Source organism: Camelina sativa, chromosome 2 (genome assembly GCF_030686135.1).
Source record: "Camelina sativa cultivar CO46 ecotype springtype chromosome 2, ASM3068613v1".
NCBI classification, from domain to species: Eukaryota; Viridiplantae; Streptophyta; class Magnoliopsida; order Brassicales; family Brassicaceae; genus Camelina; species Camelina sativa.
In genome coordinates, this window is record NC_141881.1 from 17,532,794 (window position 1) to 17,551,548 (window position 18,755).

At 39.5% G+C, this 18,755-nt stretch overlaps 1 protein-coding gene across 1 annotated transcript; it reads left to right on the forward strand.

Annotated features, from left to right (window-relative positions):
* The first annotated feature begins 3,256 nt into the window (after window positions 1-3,256).
* LOC104724192 (E3 ubiquitin-protein ligase UPL1) lies at window positions 3,257-16,772 on the forward strand. The gene is made up of 17 exons (XM_087484805.1): window positions 3,257-3,495; window positions 3,692-3,824; window positions 4,284-4,379; window positions 4,473-4,679; window positions 4,793-11,189; window positions 11,335-12,377; window positions 12,456-12,758; window positions 12,866-13,070; window positions 13,195-13,469; window positions 13,563-13,855; window positions 13,963-15,061; window positions 15,144-15,290; window positions 15,400-15,480; window positions 15,571-15,796; window positions 15,894-16,033; window positions 16,229-16,335; window positions 16,420-16,772. Exons 2-17 carry the CDS (start codon window positions 3,726-3,728, stop codon window positions 16,520-16,522), a joined length of 10,821 nt encoding a protein of 3,606 aa, XP_087340931.1. The 5' UTR covers window positions 3,257-3,495; window positions 3,692-3,725; the 3' UTR covers window positions 16,523-16,772.
* Window positions 16,773-18,755: the final 1,983 nt, after the last annotated feature.

Below are 18,755 nucleotides of genomic sequence, written 5' to 3' on the forward strand. Positions count from 1 at the left end.
CTCATAGTATTGTTTAGCAAAGTCTTCCTATCTTACTCATAAAATAACATTTGTTTGGTTGAAAACTAAAACAACTAAGCAGTAATTGTTTAATATATATGTTTAATAACTTCTAGATGGTTTTTGGGAAAAAACCTAAATTATTTTTTATTTGAACGTTTAATATCTCGTATTTTTTTATTGGAAAAAAATACTTCGTTTATTTAAATTTACCATAAAAAATATTTGTTTATATAAATGTTAGTAGATTCTTACATACGGGTTAACGGACATATATAAGCGTGACAAAATCATGTGACAGTGTTAAATTTGAACCCCACGTTTTTAATAATATATATGATTAGTTTACGCAATTAATTGTATTAATTGTTGTGGTCTGGTGGTATAATTTATAATATTTTGCTCGAAGGTTCTGGGTTCGACACCCAAGACAAACCCTTTTTCAATTTTTTTTTTGTTTTCTTCAACATCGAGCCACGAGTTCCAATAATAACAACAACATGTCTGAGTTTCTCTACTTAGAAACAATGGTAAATCGAAGAACAATCTCTTAGCAACCGAAACAACACCGGATCGACGAGCTCAAGAAAACTCAAATTAACAGATCTTTAACCACTTTCTCGTTCCTCCATTGATGAAACGAAGCTTCTGGCTAAATCCAGATATTGGTTCGATCGGAGAAGCAGAGGAACAAGATACTCTCCATGTGGCCAAACGGTAGCTTTGGGATTAAAAGAGAAGGAGGATGAAAGAGAATTAAATCAAATCTCTAGATCCTTCGTTAGCTCCGACGAAGGAGGATTGAATCAAATCTCTAGATCTCCAACAATTACATGACTCACAGCTTCACCGGAGAATGCCAAGAAAGAGAACTCTCTGCAAAGTCTGTTATCATCTTCTTTAGCTTCACCGGAAGGACGATCAAACAGAAGAAACTTTTTTTTGAAATTGGGTTGGGGGTGAGAGTCGAACAACCTGACCCTCGAGCAAAGTACTAAAACATCGTACCACCAGACCACAATAATAAATAACGAAGTGCTGCGTAGAAAAATGATATATATTACTTAGAAACACGGGATTAAAATATAACACTGTTACATAATTCTGTTACGCTTATAAACGTCCGTTAATCTGTAAGTATGAAACTACTAACACTTATATAAATGAATACTTTTATAGCAAATTTAAATAAATGAAGTATTTTTCTTCTAATAAAAAAATATGAAGTATTAAACGTTCATATAAAAAATAGATGGCAGTTTTTTAGGCTTTTTCTCGATGATTTTTTATCTTAAGATTCAAATACGTGTTCTTCGATAACATGACTTTGGCACTTTTTATGATCCCTCTTTTGATATGAACTGATTTTTTTAACATACGTTGCTTCGCCAGTTTTGTGGATTGGATAGGAGACGCTCTGCTTCAACAATAGAGAATCTAGTGGGTTGATGTTGGTATAACTATAATTCGGGATATTCATCTTTCCCTTCATCATGAAACTAAATTCAAGCTATTAGCTTTACTTGAAACTTATGCGTCTTTGTTTTACTAGATTCCAGTTAACTTAAAAGTTTTTATCATTTATCGGAAACAAGAATATCATTATTTATTTGGATATAGAATTCAACCTAGATATCGACTACTGTACCACGCTGGTTGAAGTTTTTGTATTAGTTGAAAATTATATTCTTTTTTAAGTTTATTGATATTTTACTAGTCTTATTAGTCTAAGCGTTCAGACTAACGTATCGTAATGACTATTATAAAATCCATATATACAAGATATCAATATTAGCTACTCAATAGATAATGATAGTTAAATGTCAATTTTGATTATAGCACGCTTGTAGACTTGGCTTCCACATGCCATTGGGAAATGTTTCATCAAGTAGTTTTTCTTCTTAAATCGGTGATACGGATGAATCTTGTATACTAAATCAAGTAAACTTATTAGTCTTTATATATTATGATACTATGCAATCTTTTTTATTCGTCAATAGGATTTTATTCATAATATTCTTTAAAGTGAAATACAAAACTAGTAAGGAAAACAATTAGAAATGATGTGTTTGACAAAATCCACATTTTTGTTAGGAAAAGGGTTTATGCAAAAAAAAAAAAACTCTCAAAATTGCTATTTTTTCTATTTATCCTTGAACTCCACAAAATACAGGTTAATTCCGTTATCATCCTCGTCAAATTTGTAAACTATTGATAAATGATATATATATCAACCCTAAACTCCAAACCTCCCACCATGAAGAGTTCAAATCCACATTAAAACTAATATACGTGAACGTAAAAGAAATTTATCATATACATATAAGAGTTATATTGCTTATTATTTTTAATTTCATAGGATTAATCTGCACTTTGGAGTGATAGGACATAAAATTGTATAACTGGCGATTTGAAATTTTTTTTTTTCTTTTGCAGTGATTTTTTATTAAAACATTACTTATTAGGGACTTATTATCTAAATGAAATATTTTCTACCGGTAAAGAAAAAGTTATGCAAAATATAAAAAATCAAGAAAATTAAAATTTTGTATAAAATAATGAGAAACAATGAATGAAACAAATTTTGTATAAAATAAACTAATTTTGAAACAAATTTATTTTCTAAAACGTCATTATATATGAAACATAAGAATGATTATAATATTCAACAAAAGAAGAATGAATATAATAAAACTAAAAGTGCCATATCAGTTTTTGAAAACTTATCAAAATGAAACCTGTATAATTTAAAACTTCTTCTTATTTTACCAACATTATATCTGATTTTCACCAAAATACCCACATTTAACTGAACCGAAGTACTCGAATTTAATCAAAATAACCAATGATAACCGAATTAACAAAAAAAAAAGTGAAACATCCAAAATAAACCGAAAACCTAACTGAATTGTATTCAGTTTATTTTGGTAACCCTCTAGAAATACTTCGGTTAATTGATAACCGGAAAATCCAACTCGAGTTGGTTCGGTTAACCCAACTCCCTAGGTCTAATGTCTATCGCAGGGAATATGCGAATATGGGAAATGAACCAGAGAAAATGATTGCCGTCCCTATCTATGGGCTTTGGGTCAAGGCCTCTCACAATCTCACTCGTCTCTTCATATATTTATTTTCGAAAAATAAAATAATAATAGTGTAGGAAAAATTTAAAAAACGAGAGAACAGGCCCAAAACTAAGGCCCAGTAACTAAAGAAATTCAATAATATGAAGAAGAAGAAATTAAACCTCCTCTTTGGGACAAAATCTCGTTTTACACCCTAATCAAAACTCTGAACCCTCACCGTATGGTACATATATACATACTACTTACTTACTCGGTTGATTTAATAAAAAAAAAAAAAAAGCAAAATCGAAGGCAGCGAACACTACTCCTCTCTCTCTCTTTCTGGGGTTTTCTTCTTCTTCTTCTTCTTCTTCTTCTTCTTCTACTTCGTCGTCTTCGTCTCTCTTCCTTGTCTATACGTATACAATAGGTATGTATCTATCTATATACTCTTTTGCCCAGATTCGTATGATTCCGCACTTTTTCTTTGTTTCGCCGCACGTTTTATTGTCTCTACTCTCTCTGATCTGGCTTGGTTTGAGATTCTTGGATTCCTTCTTCTTGGTTTTCTCAAATTGATTGTCTCAGTTTTCTTATACTCTCTTTTTGGGGTTTTTTTTTTGCAGCGGTTTGAAAATTAGCCGACGCTGGAGCAGTTAGATGGCGGCCGGGAGATCATCAAGTATGCCGTCACGACTCCGACAGCTTTTATCCGGTGAAGGTTCTATTGGTCCTTCTATTACACTCGACGCTGAGCCGGTGAGTTCTTTCATTATTTTCTTGATGCTATTTAATTAGGTTTTCTTCTATTAGGGAATTTTTTTTTTTTTTTTTTTTTTTTGTATCTGCCCTCATAATCAAGTTTTGGTGGTCAGCTTTATGGTCAAACTATCATAGCTATGTTACATAGATATGTTTAATATCCTGTCAATTAGTGAGTCTAATCTCCTTGGTTTTATGATCTTCCCTGTGTTACTCAGTCTTTGACGGATAGACTTTTTTAGGGTGTATGTATAGGATTGATTTATCCAATGTGTCTAGTTTTCTGTCAAACGAAAGTCCTTGACTGTTTTTTATCTTTTTCTCATCAAGCTTGTTTTGCAACCTTGTTTACTCTCTAGCCTCCTTTGCAAATTATTATTTCATTTCATGCAATCTTTTAGATTTTATTTACATCCCAGTCCTAACAAGTTTCACTTGTTTTATCTTGTTTTACAGCCTCCTGATATCAAATCCTTTATTGACAAAGTAATTCAGAGTCCACTGTCTGATATTGCAATACCTCTCTCTGGTTTTCGGTGGGAGTACAGTAAGGTAATTTTTATGAGACTATCTCGAAGTTTCAGGTTTATTCTTTTCTTTTCCTATCTCTGTGGGTTTCTGACAGGATTATATTTATTAATCCAGGGGAACTTTCATCACTGGAGACCGTTGTTTCTACATTTTGATAAATACTTCAAGACATTTTTATCAAATAGGAATGACCTTCTCTTGTCCGATAAAATGTTGGAGGATGAGGATCCCTTTCCTAAGCACACAGTTCTTCAAATACTTAGGGCAATGCAGATAATTCTGGAAAATTCTCCCAACAAAAGTTCGTTTGATGGTTTGGAGGTATGTTGATTTATTCTGGAGGCTTTGATGAATTTCCAAGATCTGTATTAGAGCTGATAAAACTTAAATGCTGTATTTTCTAGTAACTCATCCAACATCATTTATTTTTGCAGCACTTTAAACTCCTACTTGCTTCTACGGATCCAGAGGTTCTCATTGCAGCTCTGGAAACTCTTTCTGCGCTTGTAAAAATTAGCCCATCCAAGCTCCACAGGAGCGGAAAGTTGATTGGATGTGGTTCAGTAAACAGCTTCCTACTCTCTATCGCCCAGGGGTGGGGTAGCAAAGAGGAGGGATTGGGTTTGTATTCTTGTGTTGTGGCAAACGAAAAAAATCAGGACGAAGGTCTGAGTTTATTTCCTTCGGACTTGGAAAATAATCAGAGTGAAGCAGATTACCGGATTGGTTCTACTGTTTATTTTGAGTTGCGTGGACATGCCCAGAGTATAGATGATGGTAGAAGTGCTAGTTCTAGTTCAAGGGTGATACACATTCCTGATTTACACATGAGAAAAGAGGAAGATCTAGCGATAATGAAGCAGTGTATAGAGCTTCACAATGTTCCTCCGGAGCTCAGATTCTCTTTACTGACCCGGATTAGATATGCTCATGCTTTTCGTTCTTCCAGAATATGCCGGTTGTATAGCAGGATCTGCCTACTTGCGTTTATTGTTCTTGTTCAGTCAAGTGATGCTCAAGACGAACTTGCATCCTTCTTTGCAAATGAACCAGAGTATACGAATGAATTAATCAGAATTGTCAGATCTGAAGAACCAATCCCCGGAACCATCAGGACTCTTGCCATGCTTGCATTGGGCGCGCAATTGGCTGTTTACTCTGCCTCTCATGATCGGGCCAGGATTCTAAGTGGATCTAGCATCAGTTTTGCTGTAGGCAACAGAATGATTCTGCTTAATGTGCTTCAGAAAGCTGTTCTATCTTTGAAGATCTCGAGTGATCCATCATCTATTGCTTTTGTTGAGGCTCTACTCCAGTTTTATTTGCTCCACATTGTTTCATCATCTTCATCTGGAAGCACTATAAGGGGGTCAGGAATGGTTCCCACGTTTCTCCCTCTCTTGGAGTATGCTGATCCAAGCCACATGCATCTTGTATATTTGGCTGTTAAAGCACTACAAAAGCTCATGGATTATAGTAGTTCAGCCGTACCTCTACTCAGAGATCTTGGGGGAGTAGAGCTTTTGTCTCAGAGGTTAGAGGTAGAGGTACATCACATCCTTGGGTTGCATGTAGAGAACAGCAGTGACATGGTAGTAGGTGAATCCTTGAAAATAAACGGTGATCAGTTGTTATCCCGGAAGAGACTCATCAAGGTTCTTCTGAAGTCTCTTGGTTCTGCTACGTATACTCCTGGAAATGCTAATAGGTCTCAAAGTTCTCATGAGAGTACTTTGCCTGCCACTCTGTCGTTAATATACAGGAATGCAGATAAATTTGGCGGTGATATTTACTACTCAGCTGTCACAGTGATGAGTGATATAATTCACAAAGACCCAACATCTCTTACTTCCCTATTTGAAATGGGTCTCCCTGAAGCTTTTTTGTCTTCAGTTGTATCAGGTATACTTCCTTCGTCAAAGGCTCTTGCATGCATTCCAAATGGCTTGGGTGCTATATGTCTCAATAGCAAAGGACTGGAGACAGTTAAAGAAACATCGGCATTGCGCTTCCTTGTTGATGTATTTACCAGCAAGAAGTATGTTTTAGCTATGAATGAGGCCATTGTTCCGTTTACAAATGCTGTGGAAGAGCTTTTGCGACATGTTACATCGCTAAGAGCCACCGGTGTTGAAATCATTATTGAAATTGTGGATAAAATTGCATGCTTTGGAGAGACTGGTTCTTCATCGTCCTCTGTAAATCTGACTGAAAGTACTGCGATGGAAATGGATTCAGATGTGAAGGAAACATCTGGTGTCAGTCATGAGCAGTTCATTCAACTCTGCATCTTTCATCTGATAATTCTGCTACATAGAACAATGGAGAATTCTGAGACATCTCGTCTCTTCGTGGAGAAGTCGGGCATCGAGGCTTTACTCAAGCTTCTTTTACGACCTAGCATTGCTCAATCCTCTGAAGGGATATCTATTGCCTTGCATAGCACCATTGTTTTCAAGGGTTTTACGCAACATCACTCTTCTTCTCTTGCTCGTGCCTTTTGCTCTTCTCTTCGCGATCAATTGAAGAAAGCTTTAGAAGGACTGCAAGATCTTTCAGGGACGTTCTTACTGGATCGAAAACTTTCTCCAAGTTCAGGAATTTTTGCCTCTCTTTTTCTTGTGGAATTTCTTCTGTTTCTAGCTGCATCAAAGGATAACCGTTGGGTGAGTGCATTGCTTTTGGAGTTTGCTAATGGAAGCAAGGATGTTCTGGAAAACATTGGGCACTTGCACCGTGAAATTCTGTGGCAATTGGCGTTTCATGAGGGTGCCACACTGGAAAGTCAAAACGAGAAGACTGGTTCGTCTCCTGAGTCAGAGCAAGCAGAATTGGTTGTAACTGCGACAGAAGGCCAAAGGTTTAATTCTTTTAGACAGTTCCTTGATCCATCTTTTAGAAGGAGGACGGCAGGATGGAGTGCAGAATCTCAATTCTTTGATTTAATAAATCTTTACCGTGATCTTGGGCGTGCATCAACCGGTTTTCAGCCAAGACCTGTTACTGATGGTCCCTCTAGTTCATCAGACGTTTCTGGCAATAGAGAACATGAAAAAGATGGATCCTATTATACATCTTGCTGTGACATGGTGAGATCACTGTCCTTCCACATCACTTACATATTCCAAGAGTTAGGGAAGGCAATGCTGCTCCCATCTCGTAGGAGAGAAGATACAATCAATGTTTCTCCGTCATCTAAGTTAGTTGCGTCAACTTTTGCTTCAATCTCCCTGGATCACTTAAATTTTGGAGGCCATGAGATTGTTCCCGAGGCCTCAGTGTCAACTAAATGTCGCTACCTTGGCAAAGTTGTTGACTTCATCGATGCTATCCTTCTTGACAGGCCTGATTCGTGTAATCCTGTTCTGATAAATTGCTTTTACAGCCGGGGGGTGATTCAAACAGTTTTGACAACATTTGATGCTACAAGCCAGCTTTTATTCACAATTAATAGGAACCGCTCATCTCCAATGGAGACTGATGATGTTAAAGGAAAACAAGATGAAAAGGAAGATGCAGATCATGCGTGGATATATGGTCCACTGGCTAGCTATGGTAAGCTCATGGACCATTTGGTCACATCATCGTTTATCTTGTCACCATTCACAAAACACTTGCTTGTTCAACCAGTAGAAAGTGGAAATATTCCATTTCCACAAGATGCTGAGACATTTGTGAAGATTCTCCAGTCCATTGTGTTGAAAGCTGTACTTCCTGTTTGGACTCATCCACAATTTACGGAGTGTAGTTATGATTACGTTACGACACTCATTTCCATCATCAAGCATGTGTACTCTGGAGTGGAACTGAAAAACCTAGGTGGCAGTGGTAGTGCTCGTGTAACAGGTCCACCTCCTAATGAAACAACCATTTCGACAATTGTGGAGATGGGTTTCTCCAGATCCAGAGCAGAAGAAGCTTTGAGACAGGTTGGATCAAACAGTGTTGAGTTGGCCATGGAGTGGCTGTTTTCCCATCCAGAAGAAATCCCAGAGGATGATGATGAGCTTGCTCGTGCTCTTGCAATGTCGCTCGGAAATTCTGAATCAGATACAAAGCAGAATGTTGCAGATGAAGCTCAACAACAAATCGAAGCAGAATTGGTCTCACTGCCACCTGTTGAAGAGCTTATAACAACATGCACGAAGCTTTTGCAGATGAAAGAACCCCTTGCTTTTCCTGTTAGAGATTTACTTGTATTGATATGCTCAGAAAACAATGGGGAACACCGATCTGGTGTTATATCTTGCCTTCTTAGTCGAATTAGGGATTGCTGCCCCGGTTTCGATGACACAAAGAACAATCTGCTATCTGCTCTGTTGCATGTTCTTGCTTTGATTCTACATGAAGATGCAGGTTCACGTGAAGTTGCGCTGAAGGCTGGTATTGTAAGACTTGTATGCGATGTACTTTCGAAGTGGGATTCTGGTAGTATTGATAAGGAAAAAGTTAAAGTTCCAAAGTGGGTGACGACAGGATTTCTTGCCATTGATAGGCTGCTACAGGTGGACCAGAAACTAAATACTGAGCTTATAGAGGAGTTGAAAAAGGGTGAGACGTCGTCTCTAACCATTGATGAGAGCAAGCAAGAGAAGTTGCAATCTGTTTTTGGTTCTCCACAGCTCATTGATATTGATGATCAAAAGAAACTGATTGAGATAGCTTGTGCCTGTATCCGGAATCAGCTTCCTTCTGAAACAATGCATGCTGTTCTACAGCTTTGTTCTACATTGACGAGGAAACATTCTGTTGCTGTCTGCTTTCTTGATTGTGGAGGTGTGCAAGCTCTGCTTTCTCTGCCGAGTAATAGTCTCTTCCCAGGGTTTGACAGTATTGCTGCTAGTATTATCCGTCACGTCCTTGAAGATCCCCAAACGCTTCAGCAAGCTATGGAATCTGAGATAAAGCATGCACTTGCAACACTTTCTAACAGGCACTCAAATCAGAGAATATCCCCACGCAACTTTTTATTAAATGTGAATTCAGTAATTGCTCGGGACCCGGTCACTTTTATTCAGGCCGCTCGTTCGATATGCCAGGTAGAGATGGTTGGTGAAAGACCTTACATCGTATTAGTGAAAGAAAAAGAGAAGTCAAAAGAGAAAGAGAAGGATAAGGACAAAGCTGAGAAAGAAAAATCTCAGACCTCTAATGACGAGAAATTGGTAACTACTCCTGCTCCTGGGAGCACCAAGGCCACTAAAGTTCACCGAAAGCCTCCCCAGTCCTTCATTGGTGTTCTTGAGCTGCTTCTGGATTCTATCTGTAATTTCATTCCTCCTCCAAAAGATGACATGGTTGAAGGTGATTCAACTTTAGCAGACATGGATATTGATCTTGCCTCTACAAAAGGGAAAGGCAAAGCTGTTGCCGCCACACCCGATGAAAAGGAAGCTAATTCACAGGATATGTCAGCTTCCCTGGCTAAAATGGTTTTCGTTCTGAAGCTTTTGAGCGAGATGCTGTTAATGTATTCTTCATCAATCCATATAATACTTCGAAGAGATGCTGAAATTAACAGTCTCAGAGGTCCCCAACAGAAGAGTAGTCAAGTAGGTGGAATATTTCATCATATTCTTCACAAGTTTATTCCATACTCAAGGGTGAAAAAGGAAAAGAAATCGGATAGTGATTGGCGGCAAAAGCTAGCAAGTAGAGGTAATCAATTTTTAGTGGGCGCATCTGTTCGATCAGCTGAAGCTAGGAAGAGGATATTTTCTGACATTAGCAGTATCTTCAATGACTTCATAGATACCTGCAATGGTTTTAGACCACCAGCTAATGAAATACAAATTCTAATTGATCTCTTGAGTGATATTCTCTCAGCTCGGTCACCTACTGGATCACATATATCTTCAGAAGCTTCTGCTACTTTTGTCGATGTTGGTTTGGTCAAGTCTCTTACTCGTACTCTCGAAGTGTTGGACTTGGACAATATAGAATCTCCCAAAGCTGTAACAGGAATCATAAAAGTCTTGGAGTTGGTGACAAAGGAGCATGTCCATTCTGCTGATTCGAACTCAAAGGATGAAAATGCGAACAAGTCCGTTGATCAAATTCAATCAGGAAGAGGAGATACTACTGTTAATGCTTCTCAGGCAGTAGAAAGATTACTAGGGTCCAATCATGATACCATGACAGCAGATCATGTGGAGAATTTTGGTGGTTCCAACACCTATGTTGGTTCCGAGGCTCTGACGGATGACATGGAGCATGATCAAGACTTGGATGAAGGTTTTGCTCCAGCGGATGATGATTATATGCAAGAAGAAGCTGAGGATGCCCGGGGTCTGGAAAATGGAGTCGGGTCGTTGGGTATAGAATTTGAGATGCACACCCACTCGCAGGAAAATCTTGATGAAGAGGAAGACGAGGAGATGTCTGGTGATGAGGGGGACGAAATAGATGAAGATGAAAACGATAATGAAGAAGAAGACGAGGAGGATAATGACTTGGAAGAAGATGATGTACATCACCTACCTCATCATGACACTGATCAAGATGATCACGAGCTGGATGATGATGAATTTGAAGAAGAAGTACTGGTTGAAGAAGATGAAGAGGACGAAGATGATGAAGATCGGGTAATTCTTAGGTTTGAAGATGGTATCAATGGGCTAAACGTTCTTGATCACTTAGAGGTTCTTAGAGATCATAGATTTTCCGATGAAACACTTCATGTGATGCCTGTTGAAGTCTTTGGCTCAAGACGTCAAGGACGAACAACTTCGATTTACAGCCTTCTTGGGAGAACTGGGGATGGTGCTACTCCTTCACAGCATCCTCTTTTATCGGGATCTGCATCACTTCCAGCGTCGCAAAGTCAAACAGGTTCTCATTTCTGCACTTTGTTCATTTCACCTTTCTGTTATGGTTTTTATGTTTTATATATGAATAACTATCCTGCTTTAGTGTCAATCCTGTCGATCTTCTTATAGATATGATTTGCTTATGAACTTTTTTCTTCTCTTTCTAGAGAATATGCGTGATCATATTGATGGAGGTAGGGATTCCCACAGTAGTTCTGCATCACGGCTGGATGCTATATTCCGATCCCTGAGGAATGGACGCCAGGGACATCGTTTGAATTTGTGGGCTGATGACAGCCAGCAAATTGTTGGATCTGGTGCTTCAACCGTACCACAAGGTCTTGAAGATTTGCTTGTGTCTCAGTTGAGACGACCCAGCTCGGATAAGCCTTCTGATCAGAATTCTTCATTGGAACCCCAATCTCAGGCTGAGAGTGGGCGGTCCCAGGAGGCAACTATTGGACCTGAAATTCCAGCTGAAAACACCACTGATAATGGAGGTGCCAATGTGTCTGCCCCCTCTGTCGTACTAGATGCATCTGCTCGGCCTGATACACAAGCCACTGCTAATGATTCTGTCTCAAGCTCACAGTCTCAGTCAGTCGAAATGCAATATGATCAAAATGATTCAACTGTCAGGGATGTTGAAGCTGTGAGCCAAGAAAGCGGCGGAAGTGGGGCAACCTTAGGGGAAAGCCTTAGAAGTTTGGATGTCGAAATCGGAAGTGCTGATGGCCATGATGATGGTGCCGAAAGGCCTGAGGTACAGCCAGCTATGCGCTCAAGAAGGGCAAATTTGTCACTTGTGCCAACTTCAGCTGGACGAGAAGCTTCTCTTTACAGTGTTACTGAGGTATCTGAGAATTCTGGCCACGACGCTGAGCAGGATAATCCTCCAGCAGAGCAACCCGTAAATAGGGATGCTAGTTCAATTGATCCTGCATTTTTGGATGCGCTACCAGAGGAACTGCGAGCGGAAGTCCTTTCGGCTCAGCAAGGACAAGTGCCACAACCTTCTTCTAGTGAACCGAACAATTCAGGAGATATTGATCCTGAGTTTCTTGCTGCACTTCCTCCTGATATCCGAGCTGAAGTTTTGGCACAGCAACAAGCACAAAGGCTTCATCAGTCTCAGGAACTTGAAGGTCAGCCTGTGGAGATGGACACGGTTTCAATAATTGCAACATTTCCTTCTGAGTTGCGAGAAGAGGTATGAGTTATATTACCTTAAAACGCCATGGCTATGAATAATTCAAATATATCCATCTAACGTTATTTTTGTATTCAGGTTTTGTTAACGTCATCCGATGCTATTCTTGCAAATCTTACACCTGCACTGGTCGCAGAAGCAAATATGTTGCGTGAAAGGTTTGCTCATCGATACCACAACCGAAGTACAATGTTCGGTATGCATCCAAGACTTCGTAGAGGGGAGCCATCCAGGCGAGGCGAAGGTGTTTTGTCCGGAATAGAGAGAAATGAGGGGGTTGCTTCTCGTAGGTCTGCTGCAAAAGTTATAGAGACTGATGGAGCTCCTTTAGTCAACACTGAGGCACTCCAAGCAATGATTCGCGTTCTTCGCATAGTTCAGGTAGCTACCTAATGCATCTTTCACTCAATTTAGATAATTAACCGCCTTCAATTTAGAATAATTAACCGCCTACATTGAGAATTTATCCATATTTCTTTGGTCTGCAGCCTCTATACAAGGGTCCTCTGCAGAGGCTTTTGCTGAATTTATGTTCTCATGGAGAAACAAGGTTTTCCTTAGTTAATACATTCATGGATATGTTGATGCTCGACACAAGGAAGCCTGTTAACTACTCAAGTGTTTCCGAACCAGCTTATCGTCTTTATGCATGTCAAAGCAATGTTACATATTCACGTCCTCAGCATTTTGATGGTATGCTTTTTTTAGTCTGGATTCACTCGTACAACAAAAGTGTTTTCATGAGTTGTATGTGTCTGCTGTTCAAAAATGCCGGAGCTAGAAGTATTCTATATAATTTTTGTAATTCATTTTGCAGGGGTTCCTCCTCTAGTGTCTCGGCGTGTTCTTGAGACATTGACATATTTGGCTCGAAATCATATGTACGTAGCAAAAATTCTGCTTCAGTCCAGGCTTCAACTGCCTTCCTTGCAAGGTTCGGCACCCTCAGACAAAGCACATGGAAAAGCTGTTGTAGTAAGTGATGATTATATGGGCAGAAAGGAGCACGAACCCGAGTCTATAGCTTTTGCGTTGCTTCTCAGCCTCCTGAACCAGCCTCTTTATTTGAGAAGTGTGGCTCATCTCGAACAGGTATTTCTTTTCATTCAGTGATACGTTTTAGCTTTGTTTAGTTTTATTATAATCAATTCACGTATGGATGTGTTTTCTCATCATATAATCCAGCTGTTAAACTTACTGGAGGTCATCATTGACAATGCTGAAAGAAAGTCTGATACAGCAGACAGATCAGATGGGTCTGCCAGTCAGCAACAATCAACACCTCAAGGTTTAGAAGTTGAAAACAATTCAGAAAATCATGATATTATATCTGGTTCTACTGATACAATAACGAAGCCAATAGATTCATCTGCAAGTTCCTCCACCAGAGCAGAGAGTGAATGTGATGTTCAGAGTGTGTTGCTCAATCTTCCCCAAGCCGAGCTGTGTCTGCTTTGTTCCTTACTTGCACGTGAAGGGTATGTCGGATGCTTATCTACGATAACTTCTTACCTCAAATCTTTCAATCATAGCTTAAATGTAAAAGTTTCTACCTCTTGTCTAACTACTTATTCTGTTCATTCAGTTTGTCAGATAACGCGTACACCCTTGTGGCCGAGGTGCTGAAAAAACTTGTGGCAATTGCTCCGAGCCATTGTCATTTGTTTATAACTGAGCTTGCAAATGCAATACAAAACCTGACGAGAACAGCGATGAGTGAACTTCACATGTTCGGTGAAGCAGTTAAAGCGCTGCTAAGTACCACTTCGTCCGATGGATCTGCAATTTTGAGGGTTTTGCAGGCATTAAGCTCCCTCATTGGTTCGTTAATCACAAAAGGGAAAAACCAGCCACAGAATTCAGAAGAGCATCTCGCTGTGCTTTCTCAGCTGTCGAACATCAATTCAGCTTTGGAACCTCTGTGGCTGGAGTTAAGCAACTGCATATGCAAAATTGAGGTGCATTCTGAGTCTTCGACTATTACTATATCTCCGTCTTTGAGCTCAACAACAAGGGTAGCTGGAGTAAGCCAGTCACTTCCTGCTGGTGCCCAGAACATCTTGCCTTATATAGAGTCATTTTTCGTTACTTGTGAGAAGTTGCATCCATCACAGTCAGGTTCAGGTCATGATTTTGGGGTCCCCATGGCTTCTGAAGTTGAGGAACAGCCCAAGGGTCCAGGACCTAGCTCCAAGGTGGATGAGAAGTATGCGTCTTTTATCAGGTTTTCTGAAAGGCACAGGAAGCTTCTTAATGCTTTTATCAGACAAAATCCTGCTCTGCTTGAGAAGTCCTTTTCACTCATGCTGAAGGTCCCGCGTTTTATTGAATTTGATAACAAACGTGCATACTTCAGATCAAAGATAAAGCACCAGCATGATCATCACCATAGCCCTTTGAGAATCTCTGTGAGAAGAGCATACATTCTTGAAGATTCATACAACCAATTGCGTATGAGGACAACTCAAGAACTGAAAGGTAGATTGACTGTTCATTTCCAAGGAGAAGAAGGTATTGATGCGGGTGGGCTTACCAGGGAATGGTATCAGTTGTTGTCAAGGGTTATTTTTGACAAAGGAGCTCTTCTGTTCACAACCGTTGGCAATGACTCAACCTTCCAACCAAATCCAAACTCTGTTTACCAGACAGAACACCTCTCCTACTTCAAATTTGTTGGCCGTGTTGTAAGTTTTAGCTCCCTTTAATTATGACTTAGACGTAGTACTCTGGTGGTATATGCGTTAATTTCTAATTTGATCTGTCCAGGTTGGAAAAGCTCTATTTGATGGGCAACTCCTTGATGTCCATTTCACTCGTTCCTTTTACAAGCATATATTGGGAGTTAAGGTTACATACCACGATATTGAAGCCATAGATCCCGATTACTATAAGAACCTGAAATGGATGCTGGAGGTATTTATGCTGTTGCAGCACTTGTTAATCTTTATATACTTTGTCTGGTTTGTGAAATAAAGCCGCGCTATCAAATATTCTTGTTACTTATCTGTTCTTCCATACGCAGCATGATATTAGCGATGTCCTAGATCTCACTTTTAGCATTGACGCTGACGAGGAGAAGCTGATACTGTATGAAAAAACGGAGGTAACTTGTTCAGTCTTTCAACAGTGTCCTTGAAATAATTTCTGGTGTTTTTTTTTGTTTTTTTCTGAACATCTAAATATCAAATTGCAGGTAACTGACCATGAATTAATCCCTGGAGGTCGGAACATTAAAGTTACTGAGGAGAATAAGCATCAATATGTTGACTTAGTTGCCGAGCATCGATTAACCACCGCCATCCGTCCTCAGATAAATGCATTCCTAGAAGGGTTTAGTGAACTTATCCTAAGAGATCTAATATCCATTTTCAATGACAAGGAATTGGAGTTATTAATTAGTGGTCTTCCTGATATCGACTGTAAGTTATCATGGCATTTTCTGTTGGTTTTTAAGACTGTCCAAGTCAAATACAAGAGGAGGTTTTATTGACCTATATCTTGTTATATATGTATCAGTGGATGACCTGAGGGTGAATACAGAATATTCTGGGTACAGTCCTGGATCCCCCGTTATTCAGTGGTTCTGGGAGGTTGTTCAGGGATTGAGCAAAGAAGACAAAGCCCGTCTACTGCAGTTTGTAACTGGAACCTCTAAGGTAAACAAACATATTACACTTATGCGGCCTTGGTCTTATATACGTTTCTTTGCTTAACTAAGCCTCCAAAGGTTCTCTTCTGAGGCTAAATGGATTTGACAATCTGAAATGATAAATGAGTGTTGAGAAAAATAGATTGTAGAAAAAAGTGTGGTTGAGCTTTGCGTTCACTAATATTTGAAATCCAACAAACAGGTTCCTCTGGAAGGATTTAGTGCCCTACAAGGAATCTCAGGCGCACAGAAGTTTCAAATCCACAAGGCATATGGAAGCGCAAATCACTTGCCGTCTGCTCATACCTGGTAAATTTCCTTACGGTTATGTATGATGATGATAATGACCCCCAAAACATTAGACTTACAAACAATATCCAAAATGCTTTGCAGTTTCAATCAGTTAGATCTACCAGAGTACCCGTCTAAGGAACATCTGCAGGAGAGGCTACTGCTTGCGATACATGAAGCTAGCGAAGGATTCGGCTTTGGTTAAAACAAAGAGTTTCCCAAGATTTTTCGACTACTTTTTCTTCCTTTATTTTTGTTTTATTTTTACATATATCTTTTGGTAATGACTTTGTGAATGAGTAGTAGTATGTCTACAATACAGTGCTCTTTTATATTATGGGCAAAGAATGATTCTCCAACCCCTTCATTGTTGTGACTCTTTCTCACTATATCTCATGTAAAGTTTACTCAAACGCGGTCGTATCGTTTAGAAAGAGTATTCTTTATTAGCCCCATCATAAATCCCATAAATTACAAATTCAGATACGATGCAAAACCGTGTCTCCTAACTGATGTTTTCTACATTTTGAGCCTAATGGTCTAATCAGCTTCAATAATTTGTAGTATGATAACGGACAACTCATAACTGTTTCAACAACAATTTTATATGCATCATGCATGTCTTGCACGCTCCATAAATTTATTTGGAAAAAACAAGCAACAAATTTAAAACTCTCTGAATACAAAACTCCTTCTCTCTCTAGAATTTCTCTCCTCCTTCTCTCTAGACAACTTTTTCTGGGCTCGTCGTTTGCCTCTCCGGTTTGCCTTTCTGGCGCCGGAGAGGGCTTCTCCTTTTTAATTTTTCTTTCTTTTAAGCCTTCCTTCTCCGTCCCATTCTCCCTATGCTTAGCTGAGATCTGGGTTGGCGACTTCGTGCTCCGGTGGTCTCTCCGGTGGGTTTGTTTATCTGTGGTGAGTCGTGAGAGTCGGAGGGCTTCTTGTGCTCTCCGTGGATTGGTTTTTAGTGTCTTTTACGCCGGATCTGGTCCTCTCTCCTCCAGCCGAGGCGTGGCTTTGTTGTAGGGTTTGGTTCGGTGAAAGGTAAGGTTGGGCGGCGCTTAATGGAGGTCTTGAAAATGCAAGGAGAAGGTAGTGGTGGGTAAGTCTTCTTCTCCGGCGACAGCGGTGTGGTTGTGTCTCCTTCCCGATGCGGCTGTGGCTTCATTTTTTGGTGGGTCGAGAAGCTTCTGATCAAGTCGCGTTTGTTCGCGGTGGAGCTTCTTTCGGGGCTCACTCACCCAATCGAAGCTGCGGTTCGCGGCGGAAGTCGGTGGGAGACAGGAGGGTGTGTTGCTTTGTTGCGGTGGTTAGCCAAGGATGTTATATCTCTTGGGATTTCGTGGGTTTTGGTTTGTGGAGGGCGAAATGAGCCACCATCCTCTATTAGCTGCCACGAATTTGCCTCCCCGTGACCGGATCTGAAGAGTCTTACCTGGGGTCGCGGTGGTCGCTGTAAGAAGAAGAGGGGTGTTAGTTCTGAGTGAGCGGGTTGCTAGGTTGGGACCTGTCTTCGCGGAGCCTTTGATCGGTGGCTTGAGCATGCCGGAAGATCGGTAGCGGGTCAGGAGGGTCACCGGAGAAGAAGCTGCGATGGAATTTGGTTGCTTCCGTCAAGGTTTTTATCTGGTGTTCCCGACGCAAAGTTGTCGTTCTTGCACCCACTGGCATTAGTGTTTGAGCCTCTGTCATCGGTTATCAGCAAGTTCCAATCCCCTTTTCCGGCAACAGATTTGATTTTCCGATGTACCTCTTTTTGTAACTGTTGGATACTTTGTAATTTTTCAAGGCCTAGCCCACTTTCGTGGGAGGCTCATTAATGTGAATATAAGTTAAAAAAAAAAAAAAAAAAATTTATTTGGAAAACGCAGTTTCTCTTTTCTCTAATTTTGGACGGATCGGATACGTCTTTTAGTAATATACATTAGTAAGTAATAATAAGTTATGACTAGCGAAGCGATCGATCACTTTTAGAAGAACTCTAAAATGAGTAGTAACCGACGTAAGTAAGATAGTAAGATGATACCATTTAAAAGGTGGATTGTGGTAATTGTAAAGCTGGTCTGATAAAACTTTTGTAGTAAGTATTAAGTAGTTAAGTACATGTAGCTAGCTAGCTTTGTTTTACATGTTCGTATCAAATTATATTGTTCCATATCTGATCAGTCACATAAACGTACCTCATTAAAATAGTCCGTAACGGTTTGGGAGAAACCTTGAAGCGTTTATTTGTTAATGAATTTAGAAACCTTAATTGATACTATTTGTCATTTGATCAGTGACAGTGATCCTTTACAATTTTTTATAAACAACATGCGGTAATTCGTTCTATACTTATTAAATACAAAATTAGGAATCAAATGTTATACAATACGTGTATTTTTCGTATTTGATTTCAATGGAATTAACAAAAATGTATATCATCTCAAATTTGTCTA

What these genes read in the sequence shown, in the direction of transcription:
- LOC104724192 (XM_087484805.1), top strand. Translation starts at nt 3,726, where the DNA reads ATGGCGGCCGGGAGATCATCAAGTATGCCGTCACGACTCCGACAGCTT. An exon ending in GTGTGGCTCATCTCGAACAG is followed by an intron (nt 13,470 to 13,562) that starts GTATTTCTTTTC and finishes CATATAATCCAG; the next exon opens with CTGTTAAACTTACTGGAGGT. An exon ending in TCCTTACTTGCACGTGAAGG is followed by an intron (nt 13,856 to 13,962) that starts GTATGTCGGATG and finishes CTGTTCATTCAG; the next exon opens with TTTGTCAGATAACGCGTACA.